The sequence below is a fragment of the Mixophyes fleayi genome, chromosome 7 (assembly GCF_038048845.1).
Source record: "Mixophyes fleayi isolate aMixFle1 chromosome 7, aMixFle1.hap1, whole genome shotgun sequence".
NCBI lineage: Eukaryota > Metazoa > Chordata > Amphibia > Anura > Limnodynastidae > Mixophyes > Mixophyes fleayi.
Genome location: NC_134408.1, coordinates 60,447,786 through 60,468,572, shown reverse-complemented (window position 1 = coordinate 60,468,572; position 20,787 = coordinate 60,447,786). Strand labels below are relative to the sequence as shown.

The 20,787-nt window shown below is 40.7% G+C and overlaps 1 protein-coding gene across 1 annotated transcript; it reads right to left on the bottom strand.

Moving 5' to 3' along the window:
• Positions 1–16,631: 16,631 nt before the first annotated feature.
• On the bottom strand, positions 16,632–18,142 carry LOC142096948 (hemoglobin subunit beta-2-like). Its single transcript, XM_075178573.1, has 3 exons — positions 18,002–18,142; positions 17,528–17,750; positions 16,632–16,837 (listed from the first exon to the last, which is right to left on the bottom strand). Exons 1-3 carry the CDS (start codon positions 18,091–18,093, stop codon positions 16,709–16,711), a joined length of 444 nt encoding a protein of 147 aa, XP_075034674.1. The 5' UTR covers positions 18,094–18,142; the 3' UTR covers positions 16,632–16,708.
• Between the last annotated feature and the right edge of the window lie 2,645 nt (positions 18,143–20,787).

The window sequence follows — 20,787 nt, the reverse complement described above, 5'->3', positions numbered from 1 at the left end:
TGGTGGCAGGGGGCAGGCCTAGGGGGGGTGGCATAAGCACGGGCAAAGGACATTCAATAAAGATGGGCTAGGGTCGGGTCAAGGAGGGGGGAGGCAACAGACGGACCAGGGAGGGAGGAGGCAACAGACGGACCAGGGAGGGTGGAGGCAACAAACGGACCAGGGAGGCAGGAGGCAACAGACGGACCAGGGAGGGGGGAGGCAACAGATGGACCAGGGAGGAGGGAGGCAACAGACGGACCAGGGAGGTGGGAGGCAACAGACGGACCAGGGAGGGAGGAGGCAACAGACGGACCACGGAGGGGGGAGGCAACAAACGGACCAGGGAGGGAGGAGGCAAAAGATGGACCAGGGAGGGAGGAGGCAACAGACAGACCAGGGAGGGAGGAGGCAACAGACGGACCAGGGAGCGAGGAGGCAACAGACGGACCAGGGAGGGGGGAGGCAACAGACGGACCAAACGACTGGGGTTGGGGGCTGGTGAATGAATAGTCTGAAATGGGTGAATGTAATGTGCCGGAGGTGCGTTGGGAGTGGGCATGCAAGAGATCACCCAGGAGTGTTGCTATAGTAGACATTGTGATATTTAGAGTAGCCATTTGGGTGGTGTCTGTGCTCATGAAAGTGGTGGGTGTGCTCATGAAAGTGGTGAGTGTGCTATTCAGAGTGGTGAGTTGTTGCTCCATGCGGGGTAGAGTGCTCGCTATTTGTGCAAGGTGAGTGTTCTGTGACACAGTGGCGTCTTCAAATCTTTGGGATGCGAGTGAGAGTGTCTGCACCCTTGAAAGTCCAGCCAGATCCATCTGAGTCTCCTCCACATCACGGGCAACTTGCTCCTGCACCTGTGGAGCAGCCTGGTGTTCACAATCTGTAGATAGAGAAAAAGAAACAAGAAGATATTAAATCCAAACAGTAACGCTAAAGGTTGTATTTGATCAAATTTTTAGCCACGCGTGATGTAGCATTGGTAAAGTGTAAGCTTCCATGGAATTTGCAAACAGGCCTTGACAGTCCACAAAAGCAGACTATGGCACTTATGGTGCTACTTTTTTCTAAAAGCCCAACATATTGAGACATTTTGTCTTCAGTGTGTACATTTCTTTTCCTACTATGTGATAGGCAAACACATTGTGCCATTAAAGTTTTACAGAAGACACATCCTGAGAGTTAACACATGTGCTGATACAGACACAAACATTAATAGACATTAAATAATGAAACTCATCATGTACCTAGGGGAGCATGCTCTCCTGTTTGGGGTGGGCTAGAGCCAGTGTCTATGTCGCCCACCCCAACGATCTCAACAAGAGCAATTGCTCCACTTGCAAGCTCCTCTAGAGGTCTTAAAGATGTATCCAGGAGTGGACCCCCCAGTTCCTTGTGCATGCTTGTGCGCCCGCACCATTTTTGCTTTAAGCCGGCCTGTATAGTCTGCCCATCTGTGCAAATGACAAAGATTTTGCTGTGAAATAGCAGCTTACAAACGGAAAAGTAACTTAATTGTGTACTTTTGCTAATCACACAAAATAACGAAACAAATACACTCTAAATGTGTGGGCCTTTTCCAGCATGGATAATGATAGAAAAGTGAACAGGTTAATGTCTTAAGTCCCATGGTGATTTTGTAGTAGAACTAAGGCCCTGATAGAGAAATGACTTACAGACACAAGGTGGGTTAAGCTCACAGTTGTCTAACTAGTACTATGGTTACAGTCATCCAACCTAAATTTTGCTAAAAAACAAACATTTGATTTGTACCGTTTCTGGACTTCTTGCGTTTTACGCTTGCAAGTAGATATTTCATTGATTTTGGTTATTATTTCCTCCCATTTTTGAGCACGTTCATGGCCCGTTATTTGCCGCTCATCGCTGTGGAACAGCAAGATTACTTGATCCACTAGTACTTCCAACTCAGCTTCCGAGAAAATAGGTCTTGGCAGCCCTGGGGTCCGCTCTGAGCTGGGCCCTGCATCAGACATATTGCTCTAGGCAAGAAAAGGAGTGTGTTTATTGGCAAAGCAAACAGTCAGGTGCAATGAAACATTGTAGGCCAACCGACCCCCTTACAGATTGCATTTGCCAGACTCCAACCTATGTATCAACCACATGCCCCTTAATCTAATAAACATTGTTGTTTCTATATATAACCAACAGTCACTTAGGCAACTGTATTTTAAAATTATTTGGCTTAAATAACTAATTCAACATTCTGCTAATACTACTACTCTCCACTTTATATTTTATTACATTGTTTATCACGTTGCCAACACAGTTAACTCGCCTATCTCCCATTCAAAATCCTGAGCAGAAACACAAGAATGTGATTTGAAATGTAAGGTGATTGTAAAATACAGCCACCACCAGGATTAAAAGTGTAGACTAAACATTTATTGTTTTTTATTTATTCATTGTATTTTTGGATTCAACCAAATAAGTTTATAGATACATTTGCAGTAATCTGACCATCAATGCTATATTTAACTTATTAGTGTGTTTGTTAGGGGGAAGCCCATTAGCAGAGTGTAGCATTAAATTGTATACTTTCCATGTACATTTTGAGGGCAAGACCACTTTGTTTTTTTTTTTTGCAAAGCAAAGTAACACATATATCATCCGAAATAGCTGCCTCCATAATGTGAGACAAACATTTTATCACACTACAATTAGATCATATCACATTTTACTTACTGTTTGTTGATGAGACAAAAATCACCCACAACTGATCACAATTTAAAACGTCACTTGGCCTGGCCTGCAAAATAGAAATTGAACAGGAATGAAAGCCAAGTTCAGGTAATGTGAGCATCAATACTATATTCAACTTATTAGTGTACTTGTTAGGGGGAAGCCCATTAGCAGAGTGTAGCATTAAATTGTATACTTTCCATGTACATTTTGAGGCCAAGGGCATTTTTTTTTTTTTTTTTAAGCAAAGTCGCACATATTTCATCTTAAAAAGCTGCCTCCATTATGTGAGTCAAACATTTTGTATATATAAAAATATATCAGAAAAATTTTTACTTACTGTTTGTTGGATTGCTAATAAGCACCACAAAAAATCTTAACTTCATTAATATGCCTGGCCTGCCCTGCAAAATAGCAAATGAACAGGAATGAAAGCAAACTCCAGGTGGGTTTAAAAGCATGATTTGATTAATAAACCAGGTTTACACTCTCTTCCTAATTGCAGAGCACAGAGTACTCGACTCACCTGCGACAGCCGCCATGTTTTTGGAGGGATAAGCAACCATTGCACACACAGGTGTCTGAAAGATCCGCGTGAGACGTGAGCATGCCCATACGTGCTCAGAGAACCAATCACAGAGCAGAGTCCTCCATTTTGTGAAAATCTGGAGATTTCAATTTGAGACATTCCAAAATGAGGGCTGCTATATTTAGTCGCAGGGAGCTGAGAGTGCTGACAGAGGGCATGGATAATGTGCCCTCTGGCCGCTATGTCAGCAATGAGGTTAAGCTGCGGGCCTACCAAAGGATCCGCAGATACCTCCGCCGGCGCTTCAATAAGCACTGCAGCACTGTCCTGCTCCAGCTGCACTGACGCGATCTCTGCCGGCGTCAGCCCCAGCTGCTCCATGAGCTACGGCAGGAGATTGTAAGAAGTGAGTTCTTTATTAATCGCCGAAAACTTGTCTAAAGTTTTTTTTTTGGTATATGCATCCAACTATGTTCACCCAAATCACCTGTCATGGCCTACCACTACACTACACCACATATCAATCTTTCTCCACACTGGAAAAGTCATTCCCCTTTCAATGCACCCAACCTGCTTTGGCTCCTGTCTCCTAAATTTGGCTACTGAACATTTACTTTCCCACAAGATTTACTGAGAAACTTCAGGACATTAATGCAGGTTTTGGAATCAAGCTCTCCAACTCTTGACCCCAGTGCTGTAAATTGGTGACCTAAGCTTAAAAACCATTTGCAGAATTGAGTGCCAGATGTGTTTTTATTATTGGCAAAACATTTGAAAGGCAGCTTTGATAAAGAAAAGACCTTAGCTCATTTTCAAAGATTTGGAAGGTCCCATAAGGTGCAACTGGCTATTTTCACTGTGAGGGTGTCCCAACAAAGGACGATTTCTAAAGTATTGGCATCATCCACAGTATTTGATATCCCACAACTAATTAAGTGGCGCTGTACAGAGAGAACTCATTCACATCTATACCTGCCCCATAGTAGCTTGCAGGCTTAAATGCCCTAACATTTCCACTCAGACTTCTGGCAATTTCCAAATTACCAGGCCAGTAGTATGTTTTGGAATCAACACATGCAAGTATGGAGCAAACATGCAAATTCCACACAGATGAAGCTATAACCAGGACTCAAACTCCTGACCCCAGTGCTGTAAGAGTAAAGTGTTAACCACTAGGCCACTGAGATATTCAACATCTCTATACCAAAAACAAACATTTGTGACAGGTCATGTGAAATGTTTTGTGTTTATCATGTTTAGCTCTTTGCTTTTGTAGTAGCTAATATTTGTGTCTGCTGGCAATGAGAAGTTTATTAAAAATGTATGATCAGCTGATTATCACAATACTATCGGTTTATTAAGCTGGTGATTGTGTTAACAATACCCTGGGGTTTTTTTTGTCTTGTTTCCTCCTCCACCACCGCCGCCAGGCGGTGGTGGAGGAGGAGGCTGAGCAGGACCAGCTGCAGCAGCAGGTGCCATCCGGCCCGAGGGCGAAACCAACCCAGAGACGGAGGCGGAAGAGCAGGGCGAGAGCCAGGATGAGGCGGAGGAGGAGTCCCAGCCTGCGCCCCAATCCTCTCCCTCCACCTCTAAGGAGGCTGATTGGTCTTTGGAGGAGGCAGAGGCGGAACCAGACCCCGAGGTCCAGCAGGACCAGTAGGGCGACAGCCAGCTGCTGCTGCCTCAAGCTGGTGAGGCATTAGGAGATAGTAAGCCTTTACAAGAAAGGGTTTTTTGATTTTGATACCACTGCAATGTCCATAAAATTTGTGACTAATCCCTGCTGGAACACATGTAGAATAAAAGGTGACATTTATGACACAGGTTGCAATCATAATGGGCATCCAAATGTGAGTTTGTGTAAACAAGAAAAGACCAGCCAGGGCCATCTTAACACATGGCCATTCAGGGCAGGGGCAACACATACAGACGGTCCCGATTGACTTGTCAACTTGTCAGTATATAATGATCTAGATGCAATTATCAAACAATTCTCTTTCAATAAAGCGAGTTAACGTTTGGTTTGAACACTTGATTATTCCAAAATTTTACAAAGTAATTTAGTACTGTGCCACCTCTGTCTGTATGATTAAACAAATGAGTTGGAATTTGGATTTGAACATCTTTGCTTTGCAAAATCAAAGGTCATGTTAGATTTGCCAAACTTTTATAGATTAATGTCTGCTCTTCAGCAGACTTTATAATGTGCACTGAATTTGTGGGAGGTAGCAATAAGTATTAGCTTAATTTTCATGACAATTTTCAAAGAATTCCTGTGATTGATTGTGTAGGTAGGGCCTCAGTGTAGTGCTTTGGTCTGGGGACTTTAATGCTGTTAAGACAACCTTGTCCACGCCCCTCTCCCCGGGGCACACCAGAATGTAGTACATCTATAAAAATGCTACACCAAAGCCTTATGAACGTCTAATGTGCGGCCAAATGCTTTTGTAGCTAGAGGCCTAACATTTGAAAGTAATGTAACAGTACACATCTCTAGTAAGTCTGGTCTGTTTGACAAATTACGTCTGGATGTATATTTATGTATTATTTTGGTTTCTGTCAGCACCCGTGGAGGAAACTCGAGATTTGCGTCCCCCACCACCTACAGCGGCCCAATTGTTGGCTCAAATGGGCCATTTTATTTCTAACCTTGAGTTTCTCCACAACCAACTGGGGCAATTGGTGGCTGACTGGAAGGCCACATTTGCCTACTGAGCTTCCTTGTAGGAATAAAAATTATTATTTTTTTTTTATTCTTTTATTGTAAATAAGTTAATTTATGTTTGTAAATATTTTTGGCTATTTTAAGCCTTTACAAATTATATAAGTTATTTATAAAAAAAAACTTGGTTTGTGTGTCTTTATTCATCTCATTACATAACGTGGGTGTAAGGATAAAAGAGAATATATATAATAATCCGAAAACAGTAACATTTATGGAAGATTGTTTGTTTCGAAAACCATCATCATTTCTATACTTGAAAATATTTTCTTTTGCTCTTTGCATATCATCCAAAAGGAACATGTGACACCCACCAACAAGCCACCCCACTAAGAGGTATGGCATCTGTAGGCCTTGTGTGCAAGATAAATTCCAAAAGGTCAAATGCCCTAGCTAGTTAACAATTTCCCCAAATCATGTGTCATTGTAGCGATAGTCCAAGATTGCGTTCAACTATCAGAGCAAAGCCAGTCACACATTGAAGAGAACATCGAAACTGTACCCAGAAGTGGCGTAAGTGGTATAAAGCAGAAGTGCAAGCGTTGCAAAGCTCCATGGTACTGAAGTGTGGTGAGCGTTGTGTTTGGATAAAGCTGAGTACATCACATAACCTGTACGTGGTGGATCCAGATGAAAGTCTGTTTGCAGGTAATGTTGCATTTAACTGCAAAGAGGCTGTCCCCTCCAAATCCCCCCCCCCTCTTAATCCATTCGTAGTAATAAATGTCAGCATGCACATAATAATGTGCATGTGAACAGTGGGCCCTGAGGCTTTTCAAAAGTTCCCCCCCCAAAATTAGTTTTTTACAATACAGGATAAATATGAGGGCATATTTTACAATGTGGTTGAGCGTGTAGAACCAAACAAATTTAAAAAATAAAACCATTGTGTCAAGTTCCTGTGTTTCTTTTTAGCATAATGATTATAGTCCACAATGCGCAGACAATAGTAATGGGTATGCTTGGTATTTGAACTCATGCCTGCTGTGCTGTGAGTCCAAAGTGCTAACCACTGAGCTACCTGTGAGAATGCTATTTAGACAGTAATTTGTGTGAATAATGAAGAGTACTATTAAGTGTAAGTTTCCTGTGTAGCATACATGCAGTATTGTTAGTGTTCTTCCAACATTTTCAAATCACAGGTTGTGCTGGTGGTTAGCTGTCCTGCTTTCCATAAAGGCAGTCATGAGTTCTAATCCAGACAGAAACCCTTTATATGTGTTGAGGTTGTATACGTGTGTGTGTGTATCCTTTATGGAAGAGTATGCTATGCATTTTCCTGAAAAGCAAGATGGATTTATACAACATACATTTTGATATATTCATTATTCATGTGCTTTTAATGTAGTCATGTCCATGCATTTTGCGTACTATACGGCGATTTGAAATCCTAAACACAAAAGTCTTCAGCAATGTGTTTAAGTTAAGTGTATATTATGCTAATTAATAGCAAACAAAAAACATCATTCAGAGTGTATCACATCATTGTTATTTGCCACTGATTGATCAGTAAAGAGCTATCCCGTGAAAATAAACCACAGGCATTGTGTTTTGTTCTGTGTAAACAAACTGTTCGGCCCTCCCACATTGAGCGTGACGTATACATTTCTTAGGTTCACGTCAATTGCTTGAGATCCGTCGCTTGTGCTTGTACCTTGTTTAAAGATCCGCAGGTAGGTGTGTTTTTTGCATTTGCAATTCTTATTTCCGTGACTTAAGTGTAGAAGACCACAGGAGGGTGTGTTTTTGGAGTTTGAGGTACTTATTTCTCTCGTGTAAGTGTCTGGGTCACTCAAAGTATGCAACGCAAATATAGATGCATTTCTGTACCTTGATGAATCGGGCCCCTTGTTCTTCGTAATAGGAATCCCCATTGCCCACAATGGGACAGAGGGGCCACTGCCCCGCTTGTCTTTCCTGGGCATTGAAATTGACTCCAAGGAAGGGGGCTGTAGGTTACCCATGGCCAAGATTACAAAGATGAACACCTTAATATTAGACATAAGCAGAACTGGTTTAAGGCTCTGGGGGTCCCGGGGCGCTTTAGACAGGGGGGCCCCTATGATGTAACACGGTTATCATTTTATACAAATACACAGGCAATACAGTGTGCACTACTGTTAGGTGCACACCGCTCTTCCTTTGTGAGCAGTACAGTGTGAAGCGGAACATACCTTCCAACTGTCCTTGCAGTCGGACCCAATCCTGACTACGCGAGACAATCACCCAAATTTAGGAGTGCCCGACCAGATTCAGGACAGTTGGCAGATTGTCCTGCTCTATCCCACCTGTTCTTGTCACTTTCACCACCTGCGGCTGCTGGTGTCTTTAGCTCGGTTGCTGCTTGTCTGGATCTTTGAATGTTGGAGGCCCTATTTGGAAAAAAAAATAGGTATATGAAACTTAGAAAATTCCAACCAGCCCCAGCATTAAAACAATAGTATTCTCATTTAATATATAAACATATTTCCGTCCCTCCAAACAGCCCTATCAATAAATTAAATGGCATTCACGTTTAAAAAATATAACCATTTTCAATATCCACGGCATTAAATAATTCATGTTCACATTTAATAAAAAGACCTTATTTTCCCCAAAACAGCCCCACATTCATTTATAAGCTTCCAAACCACCCTAACATTAAATTTTAAGGTCCAATCACCCCATCTTAAATTGATAGACCCGACTATTAAATTAAATTGCTCCACCATTACCCTTCAATAAAATAGCATCCACCTGCAATCCACCATTAAATTAATAATCTACCTCCCACATTATAATAAGAACCCCCCTTCAAACACACGTTATAATAACATACTACCCTCTCTCACACACGCATTATATTAACATACTACCCCCTCTCACACACACATTATATTAACATACTACCCCACTAACTTTGTTCTGTTCGCACGCTGTATGGCCTTGTTTCTCTTCACACATGGGACGGCACCTGTCATGTGGTGCATGTCCCATGTGACACCAATAGCAGGTCACACATAGGGAAAGGAGGGGTGGATCGTAAGGATCCGCGGCCAATGATAGAAGGTGGCTGGTCTCGGAGGAGGGGCCAGCCACCAAGTAGTAGAGTCTTGGGCCAGTGCAGGGACCTGCCCAAAATAGTCTGTTTTCTGTCCAGCCCAGCGGGCATATGCCCCCCAGCTCTCCATCCCAGCCCGTCCCTGAAACTAGCATTGATACTGTACATTAAAAAAAAAAAAAAAGAAACACTGATAAAATAACATCAGTTTTGACTATCTATCTATCTATATATATATTTATATATATATATATATATATATATATATATATATATATATATATATATAAATTGGTGTCATGTTATCAATATTTCTTTTTTTTTTTTCAATGTTCGGTATCATTGCTATATATGTATGTATGTGTGTGTGTGTATGTATATATATATATATATATATATATATATATATATATATATATATATATATATATATATATATATATATATATATATTCAATTATATATATCCATGTGAAAGTGTGCACAGAGCCCCAAGTCTCTTTTGGTATGGTCCAGGAGCTAATGCGATTGCACATGCCAGCAGCTCCATTTCAGGCATCTTAGAATGTACAGCAGCCGCAGTGCTGCTGTACATCAAACTGTCAAATTTTGTGAGGGGGGTGCGCTTGCGTCGGGGGGCCTCACAGTCGCACAAGCATTATTATCGGTTAACCAACTGGCAGGTGATCTGATCAGCTTGCGGCCTGCGCTGGGGGGCCCTCAGATAGAGGGGGGCCCAGGTCACATTCCCCCTGTGCCCCCCCTTAATCCGGCACTGGACATAAGAGGTCTCCTGGAGGCTTCATTGGCTACCCCCACCATGAAGACTTAACATGCAGCCTGGCACCAATTGCTAGACTCCTAGGGTCCATGGTTCCCAGCACCTCAAAAATCAGCGACAACATGTATGAATTTATGTGGCTTTCATATCAAAATGGGGTGACGAAAACAACCATGGCTTCCACGGTTTCAGGCATCTCAATCATGTCCCGTCGCAAGTTGGGATTGATCCCACAAAATCATTCCTAATAACTAATGCTCTCAAAGGATGGGCCAAGCTCCAGCCCACAGGGACAGATAAGAGGAGACCCATAGACGCAGAAATGTTGTTTAACTTGATTTGCGCTTTGCCAGCTTTAACAACTGATGATTATGGGTCCCTTCTATTTAGCGCTGCGTTTTCCCTTGCCTTTCATGGAGTCATCCAGGTCAACTGGCTAGTTGCACAGTCTACGGAGTGCTGTGGCACAAATATGCTAACCAGGAATACGATTATTTCTTCTTCACACTTCACATGTAAAATAGTTAAACCCAAAACAGATCAAGATGGTAAAGGGCAGTAGTTGAAATTACCCGCCCAGGATGATCTGGCTTTCTGCCCAGTTGCCCTTTGCACGAGATAGGCAGGGGGTACGCCCTGAGGAGGGGGATTTGTGGTTGCTTCATGCCGATGGCACCCCCTCGCGAAATTTAATTTCAAAGCGCTTATGAAGCGCTCATTGGCTTATGTGGGTCTAGACCTTACGCAATACGGCACGCACTCCTTTTCGGATTGGGACAGCTACTGTTACGGCCAAGATGGGCGCTTTCACAGCATCCATTAAATCGTTAGGACATTGGAAGTTTGCTGTGTATAATATATACATGAGGCCTCAAAAATTAATTTCTACTGGGTATCTGCCTCTCCTTCCTTCTTTCCGGTAACCGAGGGATCTTCTGCTCATCGCTTTTAGCGGAGGCATGAAGGGATTTTCTCCTATTTTTTTACCCGGACACAGTCCTGATTAGTGGTGAGCTTTCGGGTATTTTATGGGTTTTCACCTTCATATGGGTTACAGCCCCCTCCCTCCAGCCCAAGTTTTCCCACTGCTTTTGCATGGGAGTCACCCCGGTATGCATCTCCCTGCTTTTGAAGGAGCTTGTTTTCATGGTGTGAGGCCTGCTGCTACAGCAGGGGCTTGATTTTTGAGGTATGGTCCACCACCCCACAGTGGCCTGTATATGATGGCCAACCTTTCCTTACGTGGGCCTACTCAAGGCGGTCCAATGGTTGACGTCCACATTGCACAAAGTTCCTGACCGGCCGTTGTTATGCTTCGTCCTAGGTATCCCTGTCCAGAACATCTGGATTGGCATAATTGGCAACTCATAAGTGTACTGGGCGTCCAGACACCATTTAACCTGAAACTGGACCTCTTTCTCCGACCTTATCATATCAGGTGGGTGGGAAATAGGGGATTGACATGGGAGTCCCTTATCCCGCTATTGACAGAGAAGGTGACTGTACACGGTCCTCCCGACATTCTGGTTCACCATCTGAGAGGCAATGACCTAGCCAAAGACAAGTCCTTAGACCTCTTAGTCTCCATTAGGGAGGATTTGAAGGTCATTCGGGCACTGTGGCCAACGGTTAAATGACGTTGGTCCAACCTCATACTCGCCTCTCCTGGAGACCCACCACCCGCTTCAACTGCTGCCTAAAAAAGCTCCATATGTCCACAGGACAGGTCATTTGCACTCTGGAGGGTATCGTTGTTGACCACCCACTATTTACGGTTGACCAAGTGCACTTGTTTCACCCCGTGCAGCTGGCTGACCAAAGGCTTAGGCTCTTTATAGAGAGGATTTATTATGTGTTAGGGCCAGCAGTTGTGTCACTGAATGGCGGGCTGTGATTTCCTTTAAAGGGATCACAGCGGTGGTAGGAGAGCATTGCAGTCAGCTACTACTAAGCATATGGCGTTTGGTAGGGGTCACTGCCCCCTTCAAAGTAATATGACTATTGGTCCGCATGTTTATTATATGGTAAATACACTGGTAATAAATGGACATCAAAAAGAGGTTGGGTGTGTGAAAAGAGAGATATTGACACTATGGAGTTTATACAATTTAAGTGAATAATTTATTCAGAGTAACATATAGTATGTGCTGATGATCCTGGTGTACAACTGCTTCTGTCTGTAGGGCATATTGGTCTATTTTGGAGCATGTGAAGGGTCGGAATGGCATATAGTGGCATTTTGGAGTAAGTGAGGGGCATGTGGGATGAGTGATATGTATGTGCTGAGGTATTTTTAGGCTAGTTTTTTCATTCTCAAAATTAAGGCTAATATGTGACTTTTTTGAAGGTTGGAAGTATGTATAATATACTGCATGATCTGTGTTATGTACTCTTTTCCCTCACTGCTCGGTTTTCTATATTTCAATCAAGCCCCAACATTCAAGGATCCAGACATGAAAGCAGCAGCAGGTTGTGAAAGCTGCAATAACAGGTAAGGCAGAACAACACTGTCCACGAACAGCCTTGTCCTATAGCTCTCCTAATTTTGTTTCCTAACCCCTCTTGTTCTCTCTCCCATTTGCTATTAATCTCTGACTCTCCCATGTTGTCCTCTATCTCTCACCTTCCTCAATATCTTGTCCATCCCCCTGCTCTGTTTCTATCTTCCATCTTACTCACCTCCTCCCTGCTACCTTCACTTCTCCCCATCCTAGCCCCCTGCTTCACAGACGTTTCACAAATACAATTTTAACCAGCTCAAGGCACAAAGAGCAGTGAAAACTTTATTTTCATTCAGCTGATGTTTGTCACACTTCAACTTGCCCCTACATGCTGGCCAAGACCCATCTGGTTGGATGGTATGGTATAGACTTTAAATTAAAAGGTACACGCATGCGTGCCAGTAACTACTATAGAACAAGTGTATGTAACTAAGATGTTTTATAAAACGTATCGCATATACAGTACGCATTGAAATCATCTTTAATTCTGTAATAAAGAAAATATAGAAAAATATTAAAACAATTTGACAAAATAATTTATAATTTGAAAATAATTATTTATATTAATGATTATATTGTTAACAGTTGTTATTTAAAATTTTGATAAAATAAAAGCTTTATGCATTCTTATGTTAGCTTTTATTGTAATTAAATATGTGAAAATATATAGCAGTCTGTTCTGTCTGTCTTGGTAGGACAAGTACTATTCAGGCAGAACGTACTTCCACCCAGATTCAAATCAAAACGTTTATGCTTGGATTTCAATACGGCCTGAACTGCACTGAAGTTGCATTCTCTTTTTAAACATGCACTAACTCTAGCAGGTCTTAATATAGACTTTTTTTTTTATTTATAAAGTACCAACACACCATACAATGTAGAAAGCCAAATTAGGCCAGAATAGGTGAGAGACCCAGCCTGTACACAGAAGAAAGTACAAAAAAGGTGACAAAAAGGCAAATAAAGTTCACATTCAATTAGATGGCCTGAACTGTATCAAAATATTAAACACCAAACCATTGAATGATATATCGGAGTTTGAGGTCTATTTTCTGTAATGTGATAAGGAAGGGAGGGAGAGTATGTATGTAGTGGGGGAGGAGGGATAGACTAAGGCAAGACACTGGGCTCCCGACGGCCAGCATTCCTCTACTTGAGGAAAACAGAATCAATATTTAACAACAAATTTGACAGGTTATAAGAAGATGGATGAAGTATCCTGAGGATGAGCACTGGTGTCATGTGAACTGGAGGGGTTATTATATATATAAACCAATCACACCAGATTTGAGAGAATTTGTGGGATTTATTGTTTAGGTATGCCAACATTTTTTCCATTGGTGCCAAGGAACCAAATTTTATTTATGAGGTGCTGTCTGGATCAGGGCAGAATGTACCGCTGGGCAACAAGGTAACTGCGTAGGACCCAGCGGTCCCCAGAGGACCCCCCCCAGGGCCGGCGGTGAGCGGGGTAGGCAAGGTGGAGGGGCACTCCCCTCCGCCTGCCATCCCCCTCTGTGCGCTGGCATAATAAAACAAATTGCGTCCGGAAATAGAATAAAAAAAGCAGCCACGTTATCGTACGGCGGCTCCCGGCAGTCTCTCCTCCTCTCTGCTACCACTGACTGTCGGGTGTGACATGATAGCAGAGAGGAGGAGAGACTGCCGGGAGCCGCCGCGCGATCACGTGACTGCTTTTTTTTAATTCTGTTTCCGGCCACAGTGAGGACTAACCGAGGAGCAGAGAGGAGCAGGGCGCCAGTGAAGAAAGAAGACAGGAAGACAAGAAGACCAGAAAAGAAGAATGCAAAAGAGAAAATGGCAATAGAAAGGTAAGTAAAACAACGGAGGCACATAGGGTGAGGTAAACTTCTACACCAATCAAACAAGCTCTCTACCTTGCCTGGCTTTATGCTAGAGGCTTTAATAATTGTCCTGCATACGTCAGAGAAGAACCTTACACTGTGATTCATATAGATCCATCACCTTCCTAATCTGTGACTGTGCAAAAGCCCTAGCCATATATCTTAATAGGGTAATACACAGTGTGGTGATGAAGGGGCCCAGAGCGGATGTGAAGGGACACAGAGGTGATGTGAAGGCGCACATGTGATATTATGAAGGGGCAAAAGTGGCAATGAAGGGGCACATGTGATATTGTGAAGGGGCACAGTGTGATTAGAGAGCGACAAAAGTAACAAGGGCAAATCCTTAGATTTATGCGTATTATTTTTGCAAACAACTTAATAAATATTTCTGGATAGTGGCAAAAATGGGGTCCGCACTTCTAAATCTATGTATGAGCAGCCATAAGGAAGTGAATGGGGCTAGTCCTACTCCCCAGAATTATAATGGATAGATCAGGTATTCCCAGGCGCTAATGTATAAAAGATAGTAGCAATATTAGTATGTTGTGAACAATCGGCTAGATGCCTGATTTATTTGACACAGTAAAAATGACCAGTAATTGGTGTCCTGGTACATGTAAAACAATGACAGAATGTTCAAAACACAGAGAGTCAATGACTTGTACAAAACTGTGTATCTAATGCACAAGAGGATAAAACAATAATGACTGAACCCAGAATCCGGACCAGGACTATTCTGGGCGAAATCTCTGAATCTAGGCTAGTTGCTGCACAACACTAGCGTCCTACAGTAAGTGTATGAACTCACTGCACATGATCGCACTTATTGTTTATATAAATGGACTCCCAGTGCAACCTTTGTGAACTGAATTAATCCATATACAGTCTTAAGGACTATTGGACTCATTGGCATAAGGCTCTGGAGTGTACCTCAATATCTGAAACCAGCTATTCAGTCATTATTGTTTTATCCTCTTGTGTATTAGATACACAGTTTTGTACAAGCCATTGACTCTCTGTGTTTTGAACAGTCTGTCATTGTTTTACATGTACCAGCACACTAATTACTGGTCATTTTTACTGTGTCAAATAAATCAGGCATCTAGCCGATTGTTCACAACATACTAATATTGCTACTATCTTTTATACATTAGCGCCTGGGAATACCTGATCTATCCATAATAAATATTTCTGTCTTGACTTAAATACTTATTAAGATGTTTAAGTCTTATTAAGATGTTAAACCACTTAAAAAACAGGACTGCTCAGTAATTATTTAGGGGTGCCTTTTTCTGTAGGAGGGTGGCCTAGTTCTTTTCACATGTTAGGTACGCCCCCAACGATGCAAGCCATGCCCCCAATAGTATGGCCACACCTGTCACTTAGTAGAGCAGTCACATCATCCAAAAACAGAACAATCTTTAGGCAGGACCACCAGATGTGAAGGAAAAATCCTTGTTCGCCGCATCCGCGTCAACATAGATAGGATGTGGTCCCATATATTGTTTTCAACCTATTTTCTTTCAGAAGAGAGGAGATAGAGGTCCTTGAGACCCGCTCTCTGAATACTGACCAGGTGTCCTCATCTGGTGGCCTGCCCAAGTTGGCTTCCCATTTAAGTTCGGGGACTGGGCAGTTGGTCTGTCTAGAAGTGACAAGGAGGTTACATAAATTGGAAATAATACCTCTCTGAAGGGGATCTTTGACACAAATAGATTCCAGTGGGGTCAGCCCATTTATGCTCCTTTTTGACCTACTGATTATGTGCAACATGCTTCAGGAACTTAGGATTGGTGTATTAGCCTAGGGCAGCTAGAACCCTTAATCAGACACTGGCTTTATCTATTTTCAGGTGGATTCAAAACCAGGATCAGGAGTGGGTGTACACCTTGAAATGTGCTATAGATGAACATGCACACATAAAGAAGCAATGTGGATTTGCTTTTTTTTGTGGGTTGTAAATCATCCTTACTGCCTGCAGAAGGTCATTGGATGTGAAGTTCAAAAAGTATGTACAAAACTAATTTAGCCTAATGAGTAAGTGTGTGCTGCCTGAGGTTGTAATTAAACCTTTTTTATATCCTACACAAACAACCATAGACATTTTTATATAAGTAGAGTACCCCATTACAGATACATATTGAGATATTGAGATGTCAAAATTATTATGTCTTGCAATAAGGCAGGACACACAGATTTAGACATTATAGACAATATTATTCCCCCTCCGGTTTGCTGCCCACCAAATACTGCTTCTTGAGGCAGCTCCCACAGTTTGCCATCTTATAGGCACATCCAAATGTATATATGACTTTATACCTAAGGAACTACACATTGAGTTACTTTATATAGGTGTGAAGAAATAGTACATTATGTGTGTCCCACATGACTAAGCTTTGTCATCATTAATCCAAAATGATAACAAATTGTTATTAAGTTTACCATTGAGTTTTCATTTATTTAACGATAGGAATCTAAAAGAAAACATAATGTATTGTTTTTCTTTTAAAATGACTTTTTATTTTTCATACAACAGATCTGATGCAGAGGTGACTCAATGTTAATATAATCACAGAGATTTAGTGGTAGCCATGGCTCAGAGCAGACACCAGGACTGCAACAAACTTCTCCCAGGCAGCATGGACTTTAGGGGTGAATGCAGCACCCAGCTTGTCAGCCAAGACGATCACCAGCACCTCACCGAAACGCTGTGAATAGAGAGCAACATGATTAGTTTATTAAATCAGGTGAGATGGAAGTTGTGCATAGAAGTGAAAGGTGATAAACATACATTTATTTCTGAGACCATTGCTTTCTCACAATTATTTTACAGTTTATATGTACAGATGGGTCTGATACAGGACCTCTCTCATTCCAGAGATTCTCACCCTAGAGTGCTTCTGGTTCTCACGCTAGAGTGCTGTTGATTCTCACCCTAGAGTGCTTCTGAATCTCACACAAGAGTGCTTCTGATTGTCACCCTAGAGTGCTTCTGATTCTCACCCCAGAGTGCTACTGAACTAGAGTGCTTCTGGCTGCAGTGGCACTTAGGGGTGATTATCACCTGAATGGCTGAAATTCTGTTGGTTTAGGAGCGGCAAGTCTCACGGTTACATGTTTACTATGTGTGGATATTTCCCTCTCCTTTCTTAATGATAGATTTCTGAATTACAGACGGTATATAAGCAAAAATGTGGTTTATGTCATAATATATTACTCTTTCATAATATTAGTTATTTTCTTTAAAATACAGTTTAGGTAGTTATCAGACTAGTACTTTCTGCCATCATGACTAAGTACTCCCTACTTTTTAACTCAATACCATTTACTCAGAATTACTTGAAAAAGAACTGAATGACAACAAAAAAGACTATGGTCATGCAGCTTTATTACTGTACCTTGAAGTTCTCGGGGTCCACATGCAGCACCTGGGCGTGCTCCTTGCTGAGGTCAATCAGGTAACCTTTAATATCATCCAGATGTTTAATGGAATTGCCAATAGCAGTGAGCACCTTCTTGCCATGCTCACGGACCTTGGGATTACCAGTGATGGCATTAATATTGGACAGGTTTCCAAAGCTGCTGAAATACCTCTGGGTCCAAGGGTAGACGAAAAGCAGCCTAATGTATACAAAAAGATTGCAGAAGAATAATGATTAATATGTTCTGTTTTCAACTTATCCGTTCTATGTCTATACTATGCTACTTAAATAATTCTAATATATTTATGTATTTTCTACATACTTAATGAAATTGTTATAAGTGATACAATGATAACTGTTAATTTTCTAAAATGTATATCTTACGCTGTATATTATTTAAATGGATTTCCTGCACTGTACAATGTACTACCTTATAAAGTTTTGTGTTACCTGCTCAGAGCGTCCAGACCATCCTGTTCAAGATTGATTTTGGACCATGCAGAAGTGATGGCGGCTCTCTCTTCAGATGTCCAGTGGACCATGGTGGCTTTCTGATTAGAGGTTGTTAGTACAACTGCAGTAACAAGATGGAATACTGAACACCTGATAAACCCTTCCTATTTATAAGAGCCTTTTTCAAGACCCACCCATGCTACACTATTGCTGTGTCATTCTTGTATCCTTAGCCTCTAAAATCTGATAAGTCTGTAAATGTAAACTGCAGTTTAAGCATTTTCAAACTGTTTTAAACACAGTCCACTCATTTCAATCAACATAATTTAGTTTTACAATAAATTGTTTGCTTTGTGCTATAATACATTGTGTTTGAAAAATATGATAAAAGTCACATATACTGTATAGAAATCAAAGAAGAAAGAATACAGAGAAACTCTGCACAGAGACCCCATATATAATAGGGGTAATATCAATGTTCTGAATGTACCTGCACTTTTAACATTTTTAACATTTTAACTTTTAACATTTATTGTCAAATTCACTTAATTGTTCACAGAGCAGAGGGTGCTACCAAGAAACATACATTTAGCCATATAGAAAAAGAAAGAGAAGGATTCTCTCTATTAAGGCATAGATTCTCTCTATTAAGACACATTCCACCCTTTTTTTTTTACTCTTACAGTTGATTAAAATCATATTTCTTTATTAATAAGGTTTAAAAATATATATCATAACACATTAACCTTTGTTTAGGCGAAATTATATAATGGGAGTATAGAAGTGAAAACAGTAAGAAATAGTGAGTTAAAAGATGTGTAAATCAACACACCAGTAAGGAAGCTCCTGTAGTTATATACAATGTAATTTCTCCTTCTGAATCTCTAGGCGTAATTTTAACTATGTGTTTTTTAATCATCAATATTGGTCGGAATATCGGACATCTGTGTACTTATATATACACCTGGGACATTTGTAGTATTATTTAATTTTTTTAATTATGAGTTTATCTTATGACCTTAAATAGGTATGTAGTTGATCTTTTGCTGCTTATTATTGACATTTACTAGAAATTATCTCCCCTATAGGTGTTGTGCCATTTATTACACAGAGAACACAGAAACATCTTTTACATTTCTTTAGAATATTCTCAATGATTCCATCTTGTGACATTAGGTCATATGTTTGTATCAGAGTACATTTATAGTACTGCAATTATTGTAACTATTACATATATTTAAGACCATCAATTCTTCTAAATCTAATGTTGGACTAATGTATGTTGTTATAATATTGATTCTTATATTCATTATAAGTATAGTGCAATCAATTCTCTATATTAGTCACTATGTCCATGTATTATAAAGTATATTTATAATCACAGTCTCTCCACCACATACACAACTCCTTTAAGATAGTAAATATTTATAAGTGGCACCACATTGTGTCTTTTTTCACAAGACCTCTTGCTATAATATAGTATACTTATTATAAGACACTATTTTAGAGAGAACAGGCTACTGTTGTGCTCTCCTTAATGAAGACATTTCAACAAGCGTATACAGTCTCTATTCTTTCTTACATATACTGAAATGTCTACCAGAAAATTGTATTCCTTTTCAAAGATTTAGACTACAGTAAAATTATATAATGACAAAGACTTTTATTGAGTGCCTCTAATAATTATTATACGGCATTACCAAAATGTTTGACAGACTGTGGCGCTTAGTTGCTGTAAAACTCCAGCATGTCTTGTCAGCTGATGGGACTTGTAGCTCCACAGTAGCTAGAGAACCACAGGTCCTTTTACCAGTGTTTAAAGCTGTAATCATTTCATGCTAATTTTCTAACGTTGAGCATATCATTGTGTATTTCATTCATTACTAGAACAAATAAGAAACCTATGAAGAGGTAGCCCTGAAATATAATGTTTCTGTTTAATGGACAAAATTTTACATAACATTGTTTCTTCGCAAGATGATATGTTAGTAATAGCATAAAATATACAGTATGGGGCTCCCAAATTTCCCAGCATTGCAAAAAAAAATTCCAGGGACATTTTCTTGCTAGTCATGGTCCACTGAGCACATCTGGTCTGATGCACAGTTGCCGTAATTACGCTCCAAATCAAAGGCACAATTCACTTTTATTAAGAAAGCTATAACTGTGACAATATGCAAAGCAGCAACTATGTTAAGATGCCAGTCACTAACAGTAGCATATGCGCCTGGTTTACGCTAGGCAAATGTCACATACATATTTTAACCATTTATTTTATTTGCAGCAAATTTGTTTGCTATTAGTCATCAATAAAACTTTTTAAACCTCTCTAATAAAGCAGAAACAACTCCATGACTCATGCACCCAAAAGCATATTATATGCCCAAGAATCACTAGTCAATGAAAATGGGACATTTGCAAACAAGCGGTTTGATTTTCTGGGCATCATGCAAGGTATGCTACGCAAACTGGTATAGTACTCATTCTCCATTTATCCCGTTATATGCAGTACTCTATACCAAAAGACCTTGATGCACTACAATTGCCAATATCATATATCTGCAATATTGGAAACGAGGACCAGACCATGCTATTTTTATGATGTGCACAAAACCTGTGTGAAAACAATGACCTCAGAAAGAAAAGTATATTTTCAATTCATCCATGTCCAATTCACATAACAATTGATTTTTTGATCTATCCGTAATAAACTAATCACGTCGCTCTCTATTGCTTTGATGTAGACATGGATATTACTAAATATCTGTGATTAATTTAACATT

Excerpts from the sequence above, each read along its gene's own strand:
- LOC142096948 (XM_075178573.1), bottom strand. The coding sequence starts at position 18,093 with ATGGTCCACTGGACATCTGAAGAGAGAGCCGCCATCACTTCTGCATGG. Across the intron at positions 17,751-18,001 it reads GGTCTGGACGCTCTGAGCAG|GCTGCTTTTCGTCTACCCTT; the intron begins GTAACACAAAAC and ends TGTATACATTAG. Across the intron at positions 16,838-17,527 it reads TGGACCCCGAGAACTTCAAG|CGTTTCGGTGAGGTGCTGGT; the intron begins GTACAGTAATAA and ends CTCTATTCACAG.